We start from the raw sequence: 21,448 nt of genomic DNA on the forward strand, positions 1-21,448 counted from the left end.
TTATATTTTACATCCAAATAGTCAACCATGCAAAATTTAAAAATGAAATAAATTGAACGGATGAAACATCCCAGAAATGTATTAGAACGTGGTGACAGTAGGCATTGAATGTTGGAAGAAATGAAAAATGAAGAGTAGACAATAGAGTAGTAGGCTAGTAGGGATCCTGTTTGGTGGTGGTTGCAAATGGACCACTTACATGCCTCACCAGGATATAACTGGCTCCCACCTATATATCTTGTTTCATTCATCATTATTGGTTTTTTCATCTCCAATTATATACGATATTTGAGTATATATATAACATATTAACAGAAGAAAAAAAATTATTTGTCCAATCTGTCACGTTTTTAAGAAACATATAAATCCATATCCAATACACAAAAGCTATTTAGAAAGTTGATATAAAATTCAATTTAGAAAGTTGTTTTAGGAAAAATATTGTCCCGAAAACATATAAATCACACACATCAACCTGTGGTATGGAACTGATATGACATTGTGGAGACTAGAAAATTCGCCTATTTCTCCAAAACTATCCTAAGAGCATCATTCTACTTTGTTGTCAAAACTCAAAACTACAAAAGTCCACATTGATATTGAAACTTTCTTAAAGTCGTTGAGGCTCGAATACAAAAATACAATTTCAAGAATATCATGTAAGATGAAAAAAATACAACAATGTGCTATATGGATGTCATAAGAGCTGGGTTTTAGTAATATGTAACTAAAACTCTCACACTAAAAGACTACAGTCGTTAACCAAATGTGTTTGAAATTACAAGGAACTCTAAACGTCAATCTATTTGTCCATTTCACTTGCATAATATGATTCTAAAAAGGTTGATAAATGACATACCAAGTAAAATAATTTTTTTTTTTTAGTTTTTTACAACAAAGTAGAATGCATTAGTTAAACATGAACTCAAGAGTGCAAAAAATCGACTATTATTTCATCGATCAATGCAGTTAAAAGATGATTTTCAAGCAGCATGCCTTCTTCCAAGGCTTCAATCTCAAAATCCAACCATTTCCCTTCTCCACTACTCATGTCCTTCTCCACCACCTCATCCACCTCCATCTCCTCCATGTTTGTCCACCCACATATCTCTTTCCATATTTCATCCGCCAACAATTCCTTCTTTTTTACCTGCAATGACCATTTTGCCCATTCCTCATAGCTTCCATTGAAAGCGCGTTCGCGTCTACCATCCACACATAAACTCACACAGTCGAAAATAGCCTTTCGTTGTACTTTCAAATACGGGTCCATGTTTTTGTTGTTGTGGGTCTCTAAATGATCGTATAAATTGACGTTTATGCCCTTTTGGTCGAGGAGCAATTCGGCATGGGTAAGTACTTTTTTGATGTATTCCAATTCCCATTGTGAGGACCATTTTGTCATTGAGGTGAACTGGAATATGGTGTTGGAATTGGGAAGCGATGTGGCGGAATCTTGCAATTCTATTTCCTCGGCTAAATGTTCCATGTTTCTTGTGTAAGGATACTCCTTGTTTCCTGAAAAGAATCATTTTTATAATTTTTTAAATTTGGTCATTGTATTATATATTTATAATGAGGGTATTTTGGTCTTTTTTTTTAAAAAGGGAAGAGTGAAATTGAATTTCTTCTACCCCCTCGCGTAAGAATGGTGAAATCCATTGTACATGGAATTTTGAGGATTCTAACGGAATTGATTTCCGTCCATATGGCAACCAAATATACCATGGAACGGAATCATGAATTCCAATTCCGCCGGAATCCATGAACCAAACAGAGCCTTTTTAAGGATTGTGGAGTGTGGGTGACGGTAAAAATATGAAGTCCTACAGAATTGAATTACGTCCATTTGTCAACCAAATACACCATGGAATGGAATCATGAATTCCAATTCCATCGGAATCCACAAACCAAGCAGAGCCTTTTGAAGGATTGTGGAGTGTGGGTGATGGTAAATATATGAAGTCCTACGGAATTGAATTCCGTCCATTTGGCAAACAAACACACTACAGAATGGAATCTTGAATTCCAATTCCGTCGGAATCTTACCATTGCTAGTTAAGGTGGTTGTGCTGTTGGAAGTTATGCAATTGCTAGTTAATGTTGTTGTCCCACTCTCATCACTGTTGCATTCTCTCACTTCAACACCCTGAAAATAAAACCAGATCTCGATATAAATTCCATTATTTATATAAAAGTTTTAATATTATGGGTAAATTTAAATTTTTTTATTAATTAGACAAGTATTACTTGTTAAATTATGCAATTATTACATTTCATGTCTATCTGGCTCTGATATACACAAATTGGAATTTTTAATAGACCTAACATGCAGCATTTCTAATTTTATGAGGTTAAAAGGGTATTTGAGTCTTTTTAATAAATGTACCTGCCACTCCGGTTTATCACAGTCATCTTGGATGATACCCTTGTCCTTCTGCATATTGTTATCATTTCTATCAGAATTTGGAGAAGACCCTTCATTGACAATGTCAGATTGAGACGTTTCAACTAAACAACTTAATTCCTTCAGTTTCTGTTCCAATAAAACACTCAAAGCATCACTATCAATCATGGGTGTCCCAAAAGTAGGAAGCTTTGAAGTGCCCAAATCAATTTGATCATCAAACTTAAGACTCAGCCCTCTTTTCTTCATTCCTGATTGACCACATGACTCAGATTCAGGTTTCTTGATAGGTGAAGTAAAAGTAAACGACACAACATCCATCCCATTTTTCATGTCAACAGACTCCCAATTTGAAGATCCATCAATAGATATATTACATTTTACAGATCTTTCTTTTTCCTTGATCATTACACTGTTAGTAGTATCCCCATCAGTTGGCCTTTTCTTCCCAGAAATACCCTTTGTTTTGGGTAAAGATTCCTTTCTAGAAGCTTCAACACCCTTCTTTGGTTTATTTTGGTAAGGAACCTTAGGTTTTAGACTTGATCGATCTTTATTAGATGCACAGTTTTGCTTTTGATTGTTTTGTGTAAGCACTTCATTGGTTTTACTTTTACCTGTTGTTGTTGATCTATTATTATGAATATGCACCTTTTTTGGTGTATTCCTTTGTTTCTTTTCCAAATCTTCTTTTTGCTTCATGGGAATCCTACTATTTCTTGAAGTGGTTCCCTCTAATTTATCTGTTTTCAAAGGGGTAGGAGGTGGAATAACAGATTTATTCTTGTTCTTCAAACTTCCTGGAACACTTTGCTTTAAAACCACAATTTCAGTCCGACATTTTCTTTGTGATTTGGAGGAATTCACACTCACAGGGGTGTGTGATTTGGGTGTTCTTTGTGCAGCTTCCATTTTCTCTTTTAGATCACGGATTCTTAAGGGGATAGAAGAAGACCTGAAGGATGGGGATCTTTGACCGAGAGTTGACTGGGGACTTTGTTCAATCATCTTAGAAGCTGTTTCCATAATATAAGCAGCATTTTTTGAAAGGATGAATCCGGGACTTTTGATGGGAGATAACATTCTGTGGTGTGAAATAGGTACAGATTTAGCTGATTTTGGAGGTAATGCTTCAGTTTTAAATCTTTCAATTGGGCGATTTTGTAATTTTTGTAATCTATCTTCAACTGGGTTTCTTGAAAAACCATCCAGTTTATTTCTCATGCCATAGTTTACAAAATTGTGCTCAGTTTCAAATTCGGTGGTCAATCTTGGGTTATATGAATGTCTAAAAGACTGGGAGTCAATAAATGGTGTAAAACCAGGGTCAGAAGCGTCTAAAGTTGGTAAAGAATCTAATCCCATAAGTCTAGCCACCACCCCAGGGGCTTTTGTTCCACATCCTTCATCATTATTCATGGATGAATCCCAATCATTTCCTATTAGACTTGGACCATGCATGCTCTCATGTAGCTTCATCTACATACATTCATATCATACACATGTCAAAGTTTAATAATCAGAAGAACTGAAACCATGAAAAACTAACTTTGATTGTACCTGTTGAAGCCTTGATGTAGCCAAATTGTCTAAGTTTTCTTTTCCTTGTTTTGAACTTTCTGTGTGGCATTGAACCATTAGATATTAGTATGAAGCATGGATAAAGCACTGAGTTACAGGAAAGCAATAAAATTAGCATTTTGTAATGTGAGTTACCTGGTAAATCTGGTTTATTTGAGAAGAGTTTCTTCCGAGATTTGGCATTCCAATCAAACAACTGAAGAAACCCTCCCTTTGAACTTCGTTTCTCAACTTCCATCTTCTCATATATGATTGGAATATAATTTCTCAAACAACAAACAGAAATCCAGAAAGCCGGACCTGAGATGTAAGAGCAGCAATCAATAAGTCGATCAGACAGTATTATAAAGTGTAAAATCATAGAAAAAAAAAACGGAGGACATCTGCTAGCATCGGGAAATTTGCTATACATCTTCGATCTAACACCCCATATCAAAAGTCAAAACCCTCTTCGGTCTTAGAAGTAAAATATTCTCACCTCTAAGCTAAATGCTAACTAGAACATGAGGTTTGGAGATTTGCTAGCATCAGGAAATAATTAAGTATGTCTCATTTTGCAAAATCGTAGCTTAGATAAGTCCAACTTGCTCATTGAGTTGCTAAAATAAACAATACCTAGTATGCAAAAGCAAAAATTCCAAATCCATACATTATGAACCTATTTGATACTCCTCCAGAACACACAGTAAACCTAACTTCAGGATCTAAATTTCAAAATAGCTATTTTCCGTTTGTTCAGATTTCAAAATTAGTACAACAATTACCACCAAAATAATGTAGCGACTGTAACTGCTAACAAACACCGCCTCGATTTTTCATTTTGAGAAAATTAGGGTTGACAATGACAAATCAAAGATGTGATGGACCGGAGGGAAACGACAAGTTGAATCAGCTACAGATTTACAGTTTGACATCAACATCATTATCCTTCTCGTAATGTCACTAAAACAAAAATGAGAAGAAATTCAACCACACTATTACTACTCGGACTTACCAAATCAATAAGTGAAGATATAATTCAATCGTCTGCTCCGAATCCCATTCTCAGATCACATCTATTGTTTTGCTGCTTTTAAGAAAAACGAAGTCATTGGTAAAGCGTAGAACTGTAATTTAGGGTTTTGATGGGTTCAATTTTTGAAAGATGTAAAGGTCTTGGATTAGGGAAGAAGACCTTGAAGCACGAGATAGAGAGAGAGTGTGTGTTTTGAAAAAAATGAAATAATGAATGTGAGAGGAGTTGGTAATGGAGTGGAGAAGGGAAGACATGCCCCTCTGCCGTTAAGAATTAAATCAATCCTATTTCTTATTCTCCGTACTCATTTCCAACACACATAAAACTGAAAACCCTTTTAGTCAAATACCAAAATGCCCTTATTATTGCATTTTTAATCCATTTTAAATAGAGTATTAAATATTATAAAATACAATGTTAGTTATAATTTTATCTCGAAATGATCTTAAGAAAAAAAATTTGCAAATTTACAAGTTTACTTTTTCTAATAAACTTTATATATATGCTCACCAAAAATTATTAAGTTGAATCATTTGAATTGTTCTTTATAAATTTAAGAAACAACATAAAGGTTCCATCCTTGTATAACAAAAGTTTGAAACATTTTCTTTTTGAAAAGTGTTTGACCGATATCCTTTCTTTGATATGGAAAGTAGTATCTTTTCATGAATTGTTGTAGTCGTCATATTTTGTTATATGTTTCTTAATGAAGGATTAAGCTCCACCATCAAATAAGCTTTTTAAAGTCATTCCATGGGTGTTGATACAAGAAAATTCTTATTTCGTTCAAAAAATATATATTAGATCGTAAAACATCAAAATGGTTTTTTGCACATGTTACATGGTAAATCATATGGTAATCGATCTAGACAATCGAAAACCAACAAATGAGTGTAATTTATTCTTAAACATCACTCATGTATACCTTTATTGAATGTGATAATTTACACAACCAAAAACTTGTAAATGAATTTAATTTTGAGTTTAATCTTGTTATCATTTTGATTTTCTACTTATAGAGTTGTCTAGGGAACCATAGATATTTTGTGAAATGTTGTGTAACAAAGTAAGATCATATTGTGAAATAGTTACTGATTTCGTGTACAAGAAGTATCTAATTCCCTACTTCTTTTTTTAGTGATACAAGACAATGCCAACAAACTTAAAAATATCATCATACAGTTGGAAGATCGTGAAAAATAAATATTGAGTATATTTTAGAATATTTAAAGGGAAAAAAGATGAAACTAAGGACTTTGAAATCTTAATGATGCAAGAAATTAAGAAAACGCCAACAAACATATTAAATACACTAATCAACCATTAGTAGTAAAAAATAATGGATAATGCATCGTTGTTTCATACTAATGATTATAGGCATTTATAGGATCCGTAATAACCATGATTTTCCTTTAATAAAGTCATCTTCAAAATTCACACCATACCAATAAGAATGACAAGCCAAAAAATAATAATAAAGAAGTCTCGGTGTTTTCAGTATGGGTGAGAGCATAGACAGAACTGATCATCTGATTCTTTTGATTTTGAAACAAGATATGAACTTAGTTAAAATGGTTTCCAACATCAGGTACATTATTTCTAATTATTTTAATATTTCTTAATGATGCAACCAATCATGTAACAACTAGAAATGTATTCTCCAAGTTTTAGGAAATTAATTTCTTATATGGTGACTTCCTAAGGTAGCAACATTTCCTTGTTTCTCCTTAAGATATAAAATTTTAACTTTAAATGATGATATGATGCAGGCTCACCTTAAAAAGTGGGCAAAAAGGATGATTACCAAGTAGTCATCCGTTACAGAGGTCCAAAACTTTTAGTCTATGTTACTGATGTGCACTTTATATACTTGTCTAACTTTAAATTTATAAGCTTAACTACTTAGCTAAATTATGCACTTATAGGCAGTGTACATAGTCAGATTATAGAATAGCTAGGTAAGTTGGGTGTCGATCACAGGGAACGGTATTTAATTATTAAAATAACTACTAAAAGCTAAACTAGGAAAAACAACTAAAGGTGGAGGTTTTATCAGATTTTACAAGTTCAAATTAACTTACTTCAAATACTCAACTAATTACTAAAGTAAACAACTAGAAAGACGATTTTAAATCAATAATAAAGGATACTTTCATTTGGCTTCGAATCCCTCTCATTTCCTATTGTTGATTTCAATACAATGGATTAATTCCGTTAGTTACCAAATAAAAGTTACTAGTCATCATGATCAAACCGACTAGCATAAGTCAATTCAATAACTTTAATGCCAATGATCATGCAAGTTAAGGACACTAAATTGATTTTAAAGGTAATCTGGACTCTGAATGTGAAACATCCCAAAAATACGTCCCAAAAATTTTGTTTTAATATTACTAAAAATCACATCATCAAATGTCATATACACTAAGAACCATAGGATGAATAACTCAAAAGTCAAATTAACTGTGTCAAAACAAAAACTATATCAATCATAACAAAATATCTGAATAAAACCCCCAGGATAAAACTGTAGCTGTGGTGTGTGCGATGTCATCATCCCGAGCTCTTCCCCTTGCTAGGGGAAGTACTTGAAACCAAAACTGAAATTGTAAGCACGAAGCTTAGTGAGCTCCCCCGAACTACCACATACCATACAATAACATATAAACACATACTAGGCCTTGCCCACTGCAATGGACCAAAATCCGTAAACTGCATCGGACCAAAGTCCGGAAATTGCATCGGACCGAAGTCCGAAACTAACCAGGGCCTTGCCCTCTGCATCAGACCGAAGTCTGGAAACTAACCAGGGCCTTGCCCTCTGCATCGGACCGAAGAACGGAAACTACATCGGACCGAAGTCCGGAGACTAACCAGGGCCTTGCCCTCTATATCGGACCGAAGTCCGGAAACTGACTGAACATAGCATAGCATACTCATAATTACTAGCATAAACACATATACTGCATAATGCATCGGACCGAGGTCCGGAACACATAACACAAAGACATGCTTGAATCACAAAGACAACAAGCACACTGAACTACTGCATCAGACTGAAGTCTAGAACTATTGCTAACTATAAGGGCCGGCATTGTGGCCGTAGACCCGTTCCTACTGGAAGGATACTTGCCTCGCAACGCTGGCTGCTAAGATGCTAGATCTGAAACTGTCTGACTGCTGCCCCGAAACTCCCCGGTTACAAATCCCATAAACACTAAATAAAATACTGATAACTAATCTCAGGGTAAAATGACTATTTACCCCTAGACAAGTCAACTTCTAGGTCAAAGTAAACTTTCAGTTGACCAGACTCGTCGAGTTGGACCGCCAACTCGCCGAGTCCCCACCATCCATTCTAATCCTCTACTCGCTTCTACTCGTCGAGTTTGGCAAAGACTCGATGGGTTCTTCTTTGATACTAACATCGAGTCTAATCTTCATCCGACTCGCCAAGTTGTATGAACAACTCGTCGAGTTCCCCTTCAACAAAAGAACACACCCAGTCTTTGACTCGCTGATTCGTATGAACAACTCGTCGAGTCCGACTGCTTCCAGATCCAAGTCTTAACTCACTGAGTCCTTACTCTACTCACTACGTAGGCTCGCTACTACTGAACCGGGAATCTAAGACTCGCGACTTGACTCGTCGAGTCAAAAAAATGACTCGCCGAGTCCTTAGCATCCATATTCCATACAGTCGATTCTAATCAACTTTAGTGCATCCAATTCATAGATCTAAGCTTCTGGGACTATCTGAACACATAAAGTTGCTAACTTTACGTGTATCTAAGATGCATTGAAGCCATGACACTCATACTTTGCTATTATGGAAGGTTTCTTGACTAAAACAAATCCATGGCTGCCAAAAGGTGGTCTCCTTGAGCTTCTAGAGCTCAAGAGAGGCTAGATCTGAGATATGACTTGACCACAAGGCTTTATCACAAAGGATTTGGGGTTTTTGAGCTTAAAACCAACAATTGGGGACAAACTAGATCTATTAGCACAATAATCAAGATGGAAACTTCATTACCAGAAGGGATGGCCAAAGAGGAGTGTATTTTGGATCTACTTCTTCTTCCTTGAGTTCTTCTACCTTCTCCTTCTTCTCCTTGCTCCAAAATGCACCCAGAAGTTCCTTCACAAGCCAAAGATCACTCACACACACTTCTAGGAGGCTAGGGTTTCATGAATAAGTTTCTGGGAAGTGAAGGAGGCTGGTTTGGGGCTATAATGATGTTTAAATAGGGTGCAAACCCTTGAAATTAGGGCTTCATCCAGACTGGCAGACTCGCCGAGTCCGAGAATATGGACTTGTCGAGTCATCAACTTAAACCGCGTGCAAATCCCATCTCTACTAGACGAGTCAGGCTACTGACTCGTCGAGTACCCCTTAAGAAAACAAAATTACTTTATTTAAATCACATACCAGAAATGGGGCGTTACAGAATGATTGAATGTATAGACTACTATTATATGCTCAAGTCTACTAATCAAGCAAATATTATGATAAAATATTTCTCTCTAACACAGTTAAGCAACTAACTTATCACCTATACTAGATATGGTCAATTTATAGCTCTAGCAATTTAATAATCATAAACAACTAGGTAAATCAATTTCATGCAATTAACTGCAGTTTAAGTACACAATCTTGATGCAAGGCAGTAAAGATAGAAACTTTAACAAGCTAGGGTTAAATTTATCAACCAATATTTAAAGCAAAACTAACTTCATCAATCCATCAAACAAGAAATCAACACATATTAATTAAGAGTTCATCTAATCTAAACGAAAGCAATGGTTATTAACCCATATTCACAGTTGGAAAAAACACAAACAAAAGGAAAACTAGGCTAAACATGATTAAATAGGTAAACTGAATGAATATGTGTGAATAATTGCTCCAATACCTTTATCCATCGATCTCTAGTTAAAATTTTCCATCCAAGGGTTCTTGGAAGGGTTTTTCTTCATAAATAATCGCAGCCCTAAGGCCTCTACACCCTGTGTAAAGTCCCAAAAATTATGAGGTAAAAATTTCATTTTTGATTCATTCAAAACATTAATTATCTTTTATTCAAGAATCCAAAAGTATTTCATAATAAAATAATCATCAGAGTACTATCCCAAAATCATCATAATGCCGAAACATAGGTGGATGCGCTGCGATCATGTCGGGTCCTTCCCTTTCGAATCGGAAGTACCTAAAACCATAACCATAAAAGCCGTAAACTCAAAGCTTAGTGAGTTCCCTAAAATTCCAAATATCGTACATACCATTTGTAACACCCATAAATTTAAGCCAATTTTAAACTTTTTCAAAACACTTAAAACCATTCAACATTATATAGTTTGTTTTCAAAATAATAATTATCAGAGTATCCGAGTATCAAATCATAAAAATCATAACAGTAGGAGGAACGGTACGATCATGCCTTCGCCTTCCCACGATCACCAGAAGTACCTGAAACAACAAACTGAAACTGTAAGCCCGAAAACTTAGTAAGCTACCCCTAAAATACCCATACCCAAGATAATATACATATAATCATAAACAACATACTATGGGTCCAGTCAACCATCAGGTTGGAACACCCAGGCCCACAACCAACAGGTTGGAATGCCCACCTACTATAAGTCCAATCATCCTTGGGATGGAATACTCACGGCCCACAACCAACATGTTAGAATGCCCAGGTCTATTAGCCTCCGCACAAAGCAGACGGGCCTCAACCACCAAACAAACATGTGCACATATATACAAATAAACACATAATAGTCTATATAGACAACAATTGATCAAATCAGACCATACCACATGACACATAATACCATCCTGTCTATCAGGATACCAGTCTAACAGATCATACTAGCATATTGCATAATACCGTCCTATAACAAGGACATTGGCCTAACCATGTCACTAAGCATATCATAACTCATCCTAACTACTAGGATGAAAACCAGCAAACATATCATGCCATAACCAGATACAATCCATAAGGTCGACCTTTGTACCTTAGACCCTATTGATAAAGTGAGGATAGCTCACCTCGCTAGTAGTGCTGAAATACTGCAAATCTCTGACTGTTGTCTCACAGAGAATCCCAAACTATTACACAATAAGCACCGAAATTAATACCCAAAATAACCTTCTTGACCAAATGTCCACACCATTCATTTAGTCCACTCACGTTATTGGGCCAAGGCCCAAATACCCAATCCTTGACTTGAAAGTCCATATAAAAGCCCATTGTCGGCCCAATGTACCAAATTGGGCCTAACCCCATGGTCCACTATCAATACCTGGCCCAAAATGGCTCATTCACATAGTCCAACAAAGGCCCAAATCCATTAGACCATAACCAGCCCATTTGACAAAGCCCAAACATAGGACGTACACAGGGCGTACTCCTCTGGTACGCGGGGCGTACTCATCCAATGTTGACCACTATCGGGGTGGTTGACCCAGTACGTTGCGCGTATTGGACGATTTGGCAAAGTCTCATTAAGTAATTAATGGCTTAAGCACTTAAGCCCAAACTTCAGATCCAGAGACCTAACATGCCTAGGATCCATAAATTCATGAACTTTATCACTTTGGACGTCCATAAAGCTCTAAATGCTTAGTCTTAATCCATTAAGACCTTATTTTCCATGCATGGGACACATTCAGCTGATGGGACCTCATTTTTATCATTCAAGGTCCCCTTAAGAGCCCAGAAGGACAATCATTTTCGTTCAAAATACAACATGCACCACTTTGTGGTTTTGGGACAAGAAATGGGTCTTTAAAAGCAAAATGGAGAAATCTAATCATACAAGCATAAAGTTTGGAACTTTATACCTTCTGGAGCTTCTTGTGCACAAGCTAACTTCAGATCTAGAAGCTTGGTCTCTTCCTTCAACTCTTTGATGCAATGGTTTCCTTCTAAGGCACTCAAGAACACGCCAAAATGAGCTTAACACACAAAGGGGAGGCTAGGGTTTGAGAGGGACGAGTTTGATCTGTGGAGGCTGAGGTAAAAGAGGTGTGGGTGCACATTATGTTGCTTATATAGGCCTCAAAACCTAATTATTAGGGTTTCACCCAGACATTAGTACACCCAACGTACTCAAGTGTACGCCCAACGTAATAAGGCGGACCTTAATACGCTTAGCGTACTCTTAAGTACGCGCAACTGTAACAACGTAAATTTTCAAATCAATTTTTCCATTTCAAACCCTAAACCAGATACAATCCATAAGGGTCGGCCTTTGTGACTTAGACCCTATTGATAAAGTGAGGATAACTCACCTCGCTAGTAGTGCTGAAATACTGCAAATCTTCGACTGTTGTCTCACAGAGAATCCCAAACTATTACACAATAAGCACCGAAATTAATACCCAAAATAACCTTCTTGACCAAATGTCCACACCATTCATTTAGTCCACTCACGTTATTGGACCAAGGCCCAAATACCCAATCCTTGACTTGAAAGTCCATATAAAAGCCCATTGTCAGCCCAATTTACCAAATTGGGCCCAACTTACTAATTGGGCCTAACCCCATGGTCCACTATCAATACCTGGCCCAAAATGGCTCATTCACATAGTCCAGCAAAGGCCCAAATCCATTAGACCATAACCAACCCATTTGACAAAGCCCAAACATAGGACGTACGTGGGGCGTACTCATCCAACATTGACCACTATCGGGGTGGTTGACCCAGTACGTTGGGCGTACTGGACGATTTGGAAAAGTCTCATTAAGTAATTAATGGCTTAAGCACTTAAGCCCAAACTTCATATCTAGAGACCTAACATGCCTAGGATCCATAAAGTCGTGAACTTTATCACTTTGGACGTCCATAAAGCTCTAAATGCTTAGTCTTAATCCATTAAGACCTTATTTTCCATGCATGGGACACATTCAGCTGATGGGACCTCATTTTTATCATTCAAGGTCCCCTTAAGAGCCCAGAAGGACAAGCATTTTCGTTCAAAACACAACATGCACCACTTTGTGGTTTTGGGACAAGAAATGGGTCTTTAAAAGCAAAATGGAGAAATCTAATCATACAAGCATAAAGTTTGGAACTTTATACCTTCTGGAGCTTCTTGTGCACAAGCTAACTTCAGATCTACAAGCTTGGTCCCTTACTTCAACTCTTTGATGCAATGGTTTCCTTCTAAGGCACTCAAGAACACACCAAAATGAGCTTAACACACAAAGGGGAGGCTAGGGTTTGAGAGGGACGAGTTTGATCTGTGGAGGCTTAGGTAAAAGAGGTGTGGGTGCACATTATGTTACTTATATAGGCCCCAAAACCTAATTATTAGGGTTTCACCCAGACATTAGTATGCCCAACGTACTCAAGTGTACGCCCAGCGTACTAAGGCAGACCTTAATACGCTTAGCGTACTAAGGCAGACCTTAATACGCTTAGCGTACTCTTAAGTACGCACAGCTGTAACAACGTAAATTTTCAAATCAGTTTTTCCATTTCAAAATATAATAAAATTCATATGTAATATCAAAATCCATGTATCAACATCATCTTGATAAAAAAAATCCCAAGATCTCAATGTAAATAAAACTCCATCTGTGTGTGTACGGTCATGTCGGCGCCTTCCCGCGATCCTCACTGGTACCTGAAACACATAACACACAACACGGTAAGCATAAATGCTTAGTGAGTTCCCCAAAATACCACATACAACACATACGCCACTCGAGGCTACAGTACAACCCTCCGGTTGATGCGTCTCAGTGGGACCCTCCAGTCCCGTAGATCGTTGGACCCTCTGGTCTGGTCATAGCTCGTTGGACCCTTCGGTCCAGTTTATATCGTTGGACCCTCCGGTCCGGTCTATACAACACATAGCATACATATATCACAACGCACATAATCTCATACATACACATAGCACACAAGGCCCTCCGGTCTACACACAGATACCACTCTAGGTAATGTATAGTGAGAAGACTCACCTCGGGTAACTCGGATAATCTCGCACACGAATATACTGATGTAGCCCCCGCCTAATCACATACGCAATATCCTCAAATAAATAATGGCTCTCAAAGGCTAGATTAAATCCCTTTCTACAATCCCACAGAAGGTTAAAAGACCATTTTACCCCTCCTTGACCCAAAAGTCCAAATGTTGACTAAAATGCTAAAATTCAACGAAATTCAACAGGGGCAGTACGCGGCACGTACTAGCTCTTGTACGCGGGGCGTACTCCGGTGATCCAGAATCTGGGTCTCAGACCCTTACGTTGCGCGTACTGAGATTTACGCCCAGTGTAAGTCTCAGTTTCATGCATTCATGGATTTTTGGTCTTAAATGGTTAAGACATATACTCAAGCTCCAGATCTGACTTTTCTAAGGTCACTTAATCCATAAAGTTGAAACCTTTAAGCCTTTGCATGGATGTAAAGGTCACCAATCACTCCAAACACCTTTCCTCTTTCCTCATTAAGCCATACCTCATGCATGACTTAATATTCACGTCCAAGATTGGATTTATATGAACCTACAACTCATATTACTCTGAAATATGGCAGATCTAAGCTTATGGAGACCATTTGCTCATAAAGTCTCCACCTTGGGACCACAAACCCTAAACATTGGTCCATGAAGCACAAATAAAAAATAACAAGGAAAGCTTTGAGCTTTGTACCTCTAAAAGAAGCTCCGACCTCTGTAGAACTCGGATATACTCTTGTCCACCAACTTCTAGCTCCTATAATGGCCTCTTCTTCTCCTTCACCACCTTGAAATGGCACTTTCAAGCTTAAGAACACACACAAGCTTATAATAGGGTTTTTGCTCTCTTAGGGTTTCACTCACTGAAGTATGATGGCTGGGGTAAAGGCCTTATCATTCCTTTTATAGTGCATAAGCCACAATTTAGGGTTTGCATCTGGGCCAGTTACGCCCGACGTAACCTTGGGTACGCCCAACATACCCAACCGGGTCCGCGTCCATTGTAAGCGCATGAGTACGCGCAACGTACTCTTCAGTACGCCCAACATACTCAATGGCACAATTTTTCCTTTAAGGGATAAACTTGACAACTTGGAAAGGAAGAAGGGTTAAATAGATATACCTAAATTTCGGGATGTTACAATTCTCCCCCACTAGAATCAGAGTTCGCCCTCGAAGTCTCATGCCTTAAACAACTCTAGATGCTACTCCCGCACCTCTGACTCCAGCCCTGAACTTTTCAATGGCATGTTTCAATCTCGATTGTGCCCTCTCAAGTTATGTGACTGGGATGCCGAGGATCACAAAACAAGGTGTGAATAACCATGTAAATATACTTGGTACCCTTAATATTTATCACTTAATCGATGTGCCGGTTAACCACACGCGCTCCACTGATCCTATAATAAACATTAAGTTACCATTTGCCTACTTTGTTAAATCCAAGATAGTATGTCGGTTAACCACACGCGCCCCACTACCGACTTAAGCAAAGTGCAAAGTGTAATTTCATGGGTTAGCACCAAATTCACATTTTCCTAAAGTAACTAAGATTGGGAATTTATAAAAGGTTTAGTTACTTTATATTTATCATTATACTTATAATGAAGGGAGAAATAGAGTCTTGTCCTACCCGTTCGGCTAACAACCCTCCACCAGTCAAGGAAGCGGTGGGTGAGAGTGGACACCCATTAAACTGTCATTTTATAGGCAGTAACCTTATACCCCCCTTATAGACCGACTTCATGAATGAGGCCTACTAACGGTAAGACTGACTTTGTTCTTATACATATACATATATATATATATATATATATATATATATATATATATATATATTATTAACTTATAATACTATAAAGTATAAGGGTTGAATTTTAACTTTTAAAATTCTAAGGGTTTAACTTGGAATTAAAGTATTCATGAGGGGAGACTTTACAAATTCCAAAACTTGAGGGCAAGTTTTGAACTATTCAAAAAATTTTTGGATATTCATAACTTATGAGTTTAATTAAGGTTTTAAAAACTTCAATGAAGAGACTCTTGAATATCCATAACTTGAGGACAAGTTTTGGAGTTCATAAAACAAAGACTCTTCAATTTTTTGTAACCTATGCATTTTAATGGATCTTTAAAAGAAATGACTTTTGGTAATCCATAACTTGAGGACAAATTATGGACTCCATTAAAACACATTTAGATCAAGAATTAACTCACAAACAATTTTGCAAATAATTCCTATGATCTACCAAAACTCATAAGTGTATGGACAATCATATCAACAATTCCAAGAATTACATAAATACACATAAAACTTGAAATTTTGATAATAACCTTGAAATTGGTTTACCATAATCATTACCACATCAAAAATAGGTTTTATAAGTCTAAAACAGTTTTAGGTAATGATTCTATACCAATTCCAGCCCTAAAACTCAAAAATATGATGTCAGGGGCTCCTACTCGTCGAGTGTATGAACCTGCTCGATGAGTAGGATGATTTTCTTCATTGACTTGGCAAGTCCATCAGTGGACTCGACGAGTCCAGTGCCCAGAAAGCCAAAATTTTCGATTTTTAAGTTGTTGCATCAAGTATAAATGAAAACAAGTCTTGTCTCTGATACCACTGATGGGTTTTTAGCATTCTAACACTCCTATGGTGTACATGCAACCCTATAAACCTTTAAGAGCTTAAAGTCATCTTGTAAGCATAACCATATTTACTAAACTTTTAGCAAATCATGACGAATATTCTTATCGTTCTTTGTGGTGGATTTGACCTAGTGCACAACAATGCGTACTAGATCTCCTAGTCCTTCAATTGACTCACATACTTATATGAACAAGGAATTAGTCTCAATTTCCCAAATACGAAGGTCTTCATTCATCATACAATACTAGTTGCATGTTTCTAAGTTTCTTTCCAATTGAACCTTGGGTGATGAGAATCAATCCTTATTTGGTAAATTTTCGACACTACCACAAATAACATAACTAAGAATCACACCCTTTTCAATATTGCTATCAATGGAAACATACAAACATCTTTTTTCAAAAATTCCATTGCAAGGATATATAAATTAGACAAAAAAATATTTATTTTATTTGTAAAAGTGCAGAATTTTTTCCCTTACAATGCGATTACAAATGAAAACTATGTTACTAAACATTTCTACGCAATCTATCCTAACTCTTAAAGACCAACTCAAAATACGATCTTCGAACCATGCGATCGAAATCCATTTCTTCATGATAAGACTCCACTCACTCTTCTTTTAAGCTTCCTTTATTTCCTTCGATCCTACAAAACATCAAAATGTAATGTTATCACATCATGTATTAAGAATCTACAAATAGGAACTTAATAGAGTTAGATAGTGGATTTTACCTGAAACAAAGTCATACATCTTGACTCTCCCATCTTCACGCTCCTTCAGGTAGATAAGTCAGCTTCACATCCAATGCCCCTTCTCCTGGCAGTAGAAACAAATGGACTCTTTTGGAACAGTACATGGGACAATTTCAGATTTAGCCTTTCTCTTTACCATCTGGTCATACTGTTTGACCTTGGCCAATCCCTTTCCCTTGGGAAGAGAAGACTTTTCTGGACTTCCAATGTTGCCATCTTCGATATCCATGGAAGTTTGGGAAGTTGACTTACTAGTCAAATTTGCTTTACCAGTGCGCCAAATCATTGTTGATTCAACAACAATTAGCAAATAGGTAAGATCAATGAGGGTCACGTCGTGGTCTATCAGATAATACTCTCTAATGAACTCACTATATGTGTCAGGAAGTGATTAAAGAACCAAGTCAACAGCCAGCTTCCTTGAGACATCGACACCCAACATTCCCAATTTGTCAATGTGTGACTTCATCTCCAAGACGTGTACACACACAGACTTTCTATCTTTGTATCTGCTTGCCAACAGGGCTTGAGTGACCTTGAACTTTTCAAGTCTTCAAACACATGGGTCAGGGAGATTTATTGGAAGAGGTGGAGGAAGTGAAGCATGATTTCCATTTCCACAATCCAATCTTGGAACATCATCTTCATGTGGAAAGCTTTTTCCAAATGATTCGGGAAGACCATAGATGTTAAAATTTGACATCTAAAAAATGGGAGAAATTCAAGTTAGTTGATTCAATCCTTAATATAACACTCAAATGAAATATTAAGGCTAGGACCCAACATAATATTCTACAACTTGGAAGAGGGATGCGGTAATCCAGTTGCAGAATATTTGAAGGTAGGTAAATGACGATTTACCACTTTCCACCATGAAAAACGAAAATTGAAAATTAGGTTTTAGATGAATTGAAACTCCTAGATCTTTTAAGATTCATTGAACTTTTCAATGGCATTTTTAATCTCGATTATGCCATTTAAGTTTGTGACTGGGATACCGACGATCACAAACAAGGTGTGGATAACCATGCAAATTAGCTTGGCACTATCGAAGATGGCTATCACCTAATCAATGTGTCGGTTAACCACACACACTCAATTGATCTATGATAATCTACGAGCTACCCATTGCCATCCTTCATTGGTCCCATATTAGTGTGTCGGTTAACCACACACGCTCTATTGACGACCAACAAGGTGCAATGTGCAATTTCATGGATTAGCACCAAGTCCATAATTTTCTTAAAGTAACTAAGATTTGGGAATTTATAAATGTGTTTAGTTACTTCGTAATTCATTATACTTATAATGGAAGATTGTGTCCCTTCCTACCCGTTCGGCTAACGACCCTCCACTAGTCAAATGTGCGGTGGGTAAGAGTGGATACCCAATGACGGTCATTTTACAGGCCGCTTCCTTAAACACCCCTTATAGACCAGCTTCGTGGATGAGACCTAGTAACGGTAAGACTAACATTTACTTATACATATATAATATTAAACTTTTAATTCTATATAGTATAAGGGTGTATTTTATACTTTTAAAATACTAGGTTGTTTGATCTATTAATAAATTAACCTTTTAATTTGATTAATCTTAAACCATATTATTATGGATTTATTAATTTTCTCTTTTAACTAAACTCTAATAAAATCCACAAGGGTATAATTTGAACTATTCAAAATACTAGAGTTCTAGAATTTAATATTTCAAAATTAATACCTTTTAATTAAATTTTAAATTCCAAAACTTGAGGACAAAGTTTTGAAACCTTTCAAAATATTATGGTTAAACTATTTAAATTTCAAAAACTAAAACTTTTAAGTTCAAATTTAAACTATAAAACCTAAAGGGTGTAAATTGAAACTTTTCAAACTTACTATGTCAAATATTTGAATCATAATAATCCTATATTATCCATATTTAACCAAATCCACCAATTTTGATAAGGATAAACATACCAATCATGAAAAATTGATTTTTAGGAAAGAAAAACAAGTTTTGGTAGCAATCCAAATCAAAATCTAGCCAAAAAATCGAAATCCCGGCAACAGAACCCTGGACTCGCCGAGTCCACTGATGGACTCGCTGAGTCGGACCTGGAAGACAACAAATTTCGATTTTTTGATCCTTTGGCAGTTTACTTTTGCATCTATTCAACTAGAAAAATGACCTAGGCTCTGATACCACTGTTGGGTTATGAGCATAACATCATTCCTATGGTATACATGCAACCCTAATTGCTTTGATCTAGGTTTTTCTAATTTGAACATGCAACATTGAATACCAAAGCAATAAACCCTAATCTAGCATGCTTATTTCGAAATAGACATAATAAACAAGTTAGAATGATTACCTCAACTTGTTATGTAGTAATAACAAGAACTCCTTGACCTTTAAAAGCTCAGTGCCTCAAATGTTGCACCTCTAATGGAGTCACAAACACCACTAGCAACAAGGAAGAACAAGAGAGAGAGGAGAGGCTCAAAATCGGCTATAGAATCCTTCTAGGGTTTCTAGTAGTCGATTTTGGCATGCCCAAGGGTTCCTTATATAGCTGAGCAATTAGGGTTTCAATCAAAACCCTAATCCGGTTGCTTAGTCCTTAAGTAGCCCAAAGGATCCTTCCAGAAGGCCCCTTGGACGATTTCTATATGGACTCCCATATAGAATTCGTTCATTGCTTCCTTATGGATCATAAACCCAACTTTGTGACTATCTTATAATTACAGTATCAGTCCCTTTGATTTAATTAATCTCTTTTGACCACAAAACTAATTCTAAATTAATTCTTGATGAATATTAATTAAACCATATGATTTCTATTTTAATATATTATTCACATAATATATTAATAAATCACAATTAATCCTCTTTCCCCATAATTAATCCTATCAGTTGCTAAGGTGAAGGCAATCCAAAAGGACCATGCTTATAATCGGGTCAAGTACATTCCAAAATAGTTATGGGCTTAGACACCTAATCCAACAATAACCCATGCAATGTAGAGAACTAAACTAAAGACGACGCTTACACATACCGACACAAGATTCCAAAAGGAAATATAGATATTGATAACAAGGCATGGAAGAAATATAAGAGATAACATACATGCGACAAAATTTGATGAAACACTGGCCTCTCCTGACTGACACTGCAATGCTCGGCCCCTCACTGTTGGGACTTCTGCCCTACCTTCACGGCCGTCAGTGATCCTCAAAGTAACTGGAACAGGTGTACTCACTACTCCACCCCTCAATATCAGAAAATCGACCTTCTTGTGGCCTACGTGGTTGCAGTGAAAACACATTGGAACCGAACCACGAGGGCAATCCCTACTAAAATTACCCATCTTACGAAAATTGAAACATCCTCGGCCTATCTCCCGACATCCTCCCTCATTGGTGCTCCCACACTTGGGACAACAGCCCGACCCTAATGGACTCCCAAACGTGAATCCTGAGTCTTGGGCCTCTTCACCTGGCCCACTGTAATCTGAGTCTACTTTGATTTCCTCTTCCCGAGGTACCCCAAATTGATCTCATGCTCTTAGGCTAAATAAATCATATCATTCAGGGCTCGCACCCAGAAAAAATCACAAAATCCTTGATGTCATCCCTCAGCATGTAATGATACCTTACCTTCTCCATCTTCTCGTACGCTGCATACTGCAGAACCAACAAAGCCCTCTTTGGAACTTGGTAGTGATCTCTGCCACGGTCTCAGTCATCTGGCGAAGGTCCTGAAACACCTTCGCCAACTGCTGCACCTCAATAGCTGGTGTAAATTTGGCCCTAAACAAGGTCTCAAACTCATCCCAAATCATCGTCTCCAGGGCTTTGCCTCTCAAAGCAAAGTCTACCTCCTCCCACCAATCTCGGGCTCTGTCTTTCAGAAGACAGGAGGCAAATCTGACCTTCGACCCCCCAGTTCAGAAAATCGTCTGGAAGGCATTAGCCATATCCACTAACCATCTCCTACTGGCAATGGGGTCATTTTCCCCAAAGAACTCGGGAGCTATGCAAGCATGGAACTCATGGAAGGAAAGAGTGAGAGC

The 21,448-nt window shown here is 37.2% G+C and overlaps 1 protein-coding gene across 1 annotated transcript; it reads right to left on the reverse strand.

Annotated features, from left to right (window-relative positions):
• Window positions 1-695: 695 nt before the first annotated feature.
• On the reverse strand, window positions 696-5,274 carry LOC145072839 (uncharacterized). Its single transcript, XM_079019316.1, has 6 exons — window positions 4,983-5,274; window positions 4,124-4,288; window positions 3,968-4,026; window positions 2,390-3,886; window positions 2,050-2,149; window positions 696-1,518 (listed from the first exon to the last, which is right to left on the reverse strand). The coding sequence occupies exons 2-6, from the start codon at window positions 4,224-4,226 to the stop codon at window positions 926-928; spliced, it is 2,352 nt and encodes a 783-aa protein (XP_078875442.1). The 5' UTR covers window positions 4,227-4,288; window positions 4,983-5,274; the 3' UTR covers window positions 696-925.
• Between the last annotated feature and the right edge of the window lie 16,174 nt (window positions 5,275-21,448).

Source organism: Lactuca serriola, chromosome 9 (assembly GCF_051521515.1).
Source record: "Lactuca serriola cultivar US96UC23 chromosome 9, Lser_US96UC23_V15, whole genome shotgun sequence".
Classification (NCBI taxonomy): Eukaryota; Viridiplantae; Streptophyta; class Magnoliopsida; order Asterales; family Asteraceae; genus Lactuca; species Lactuca serriola.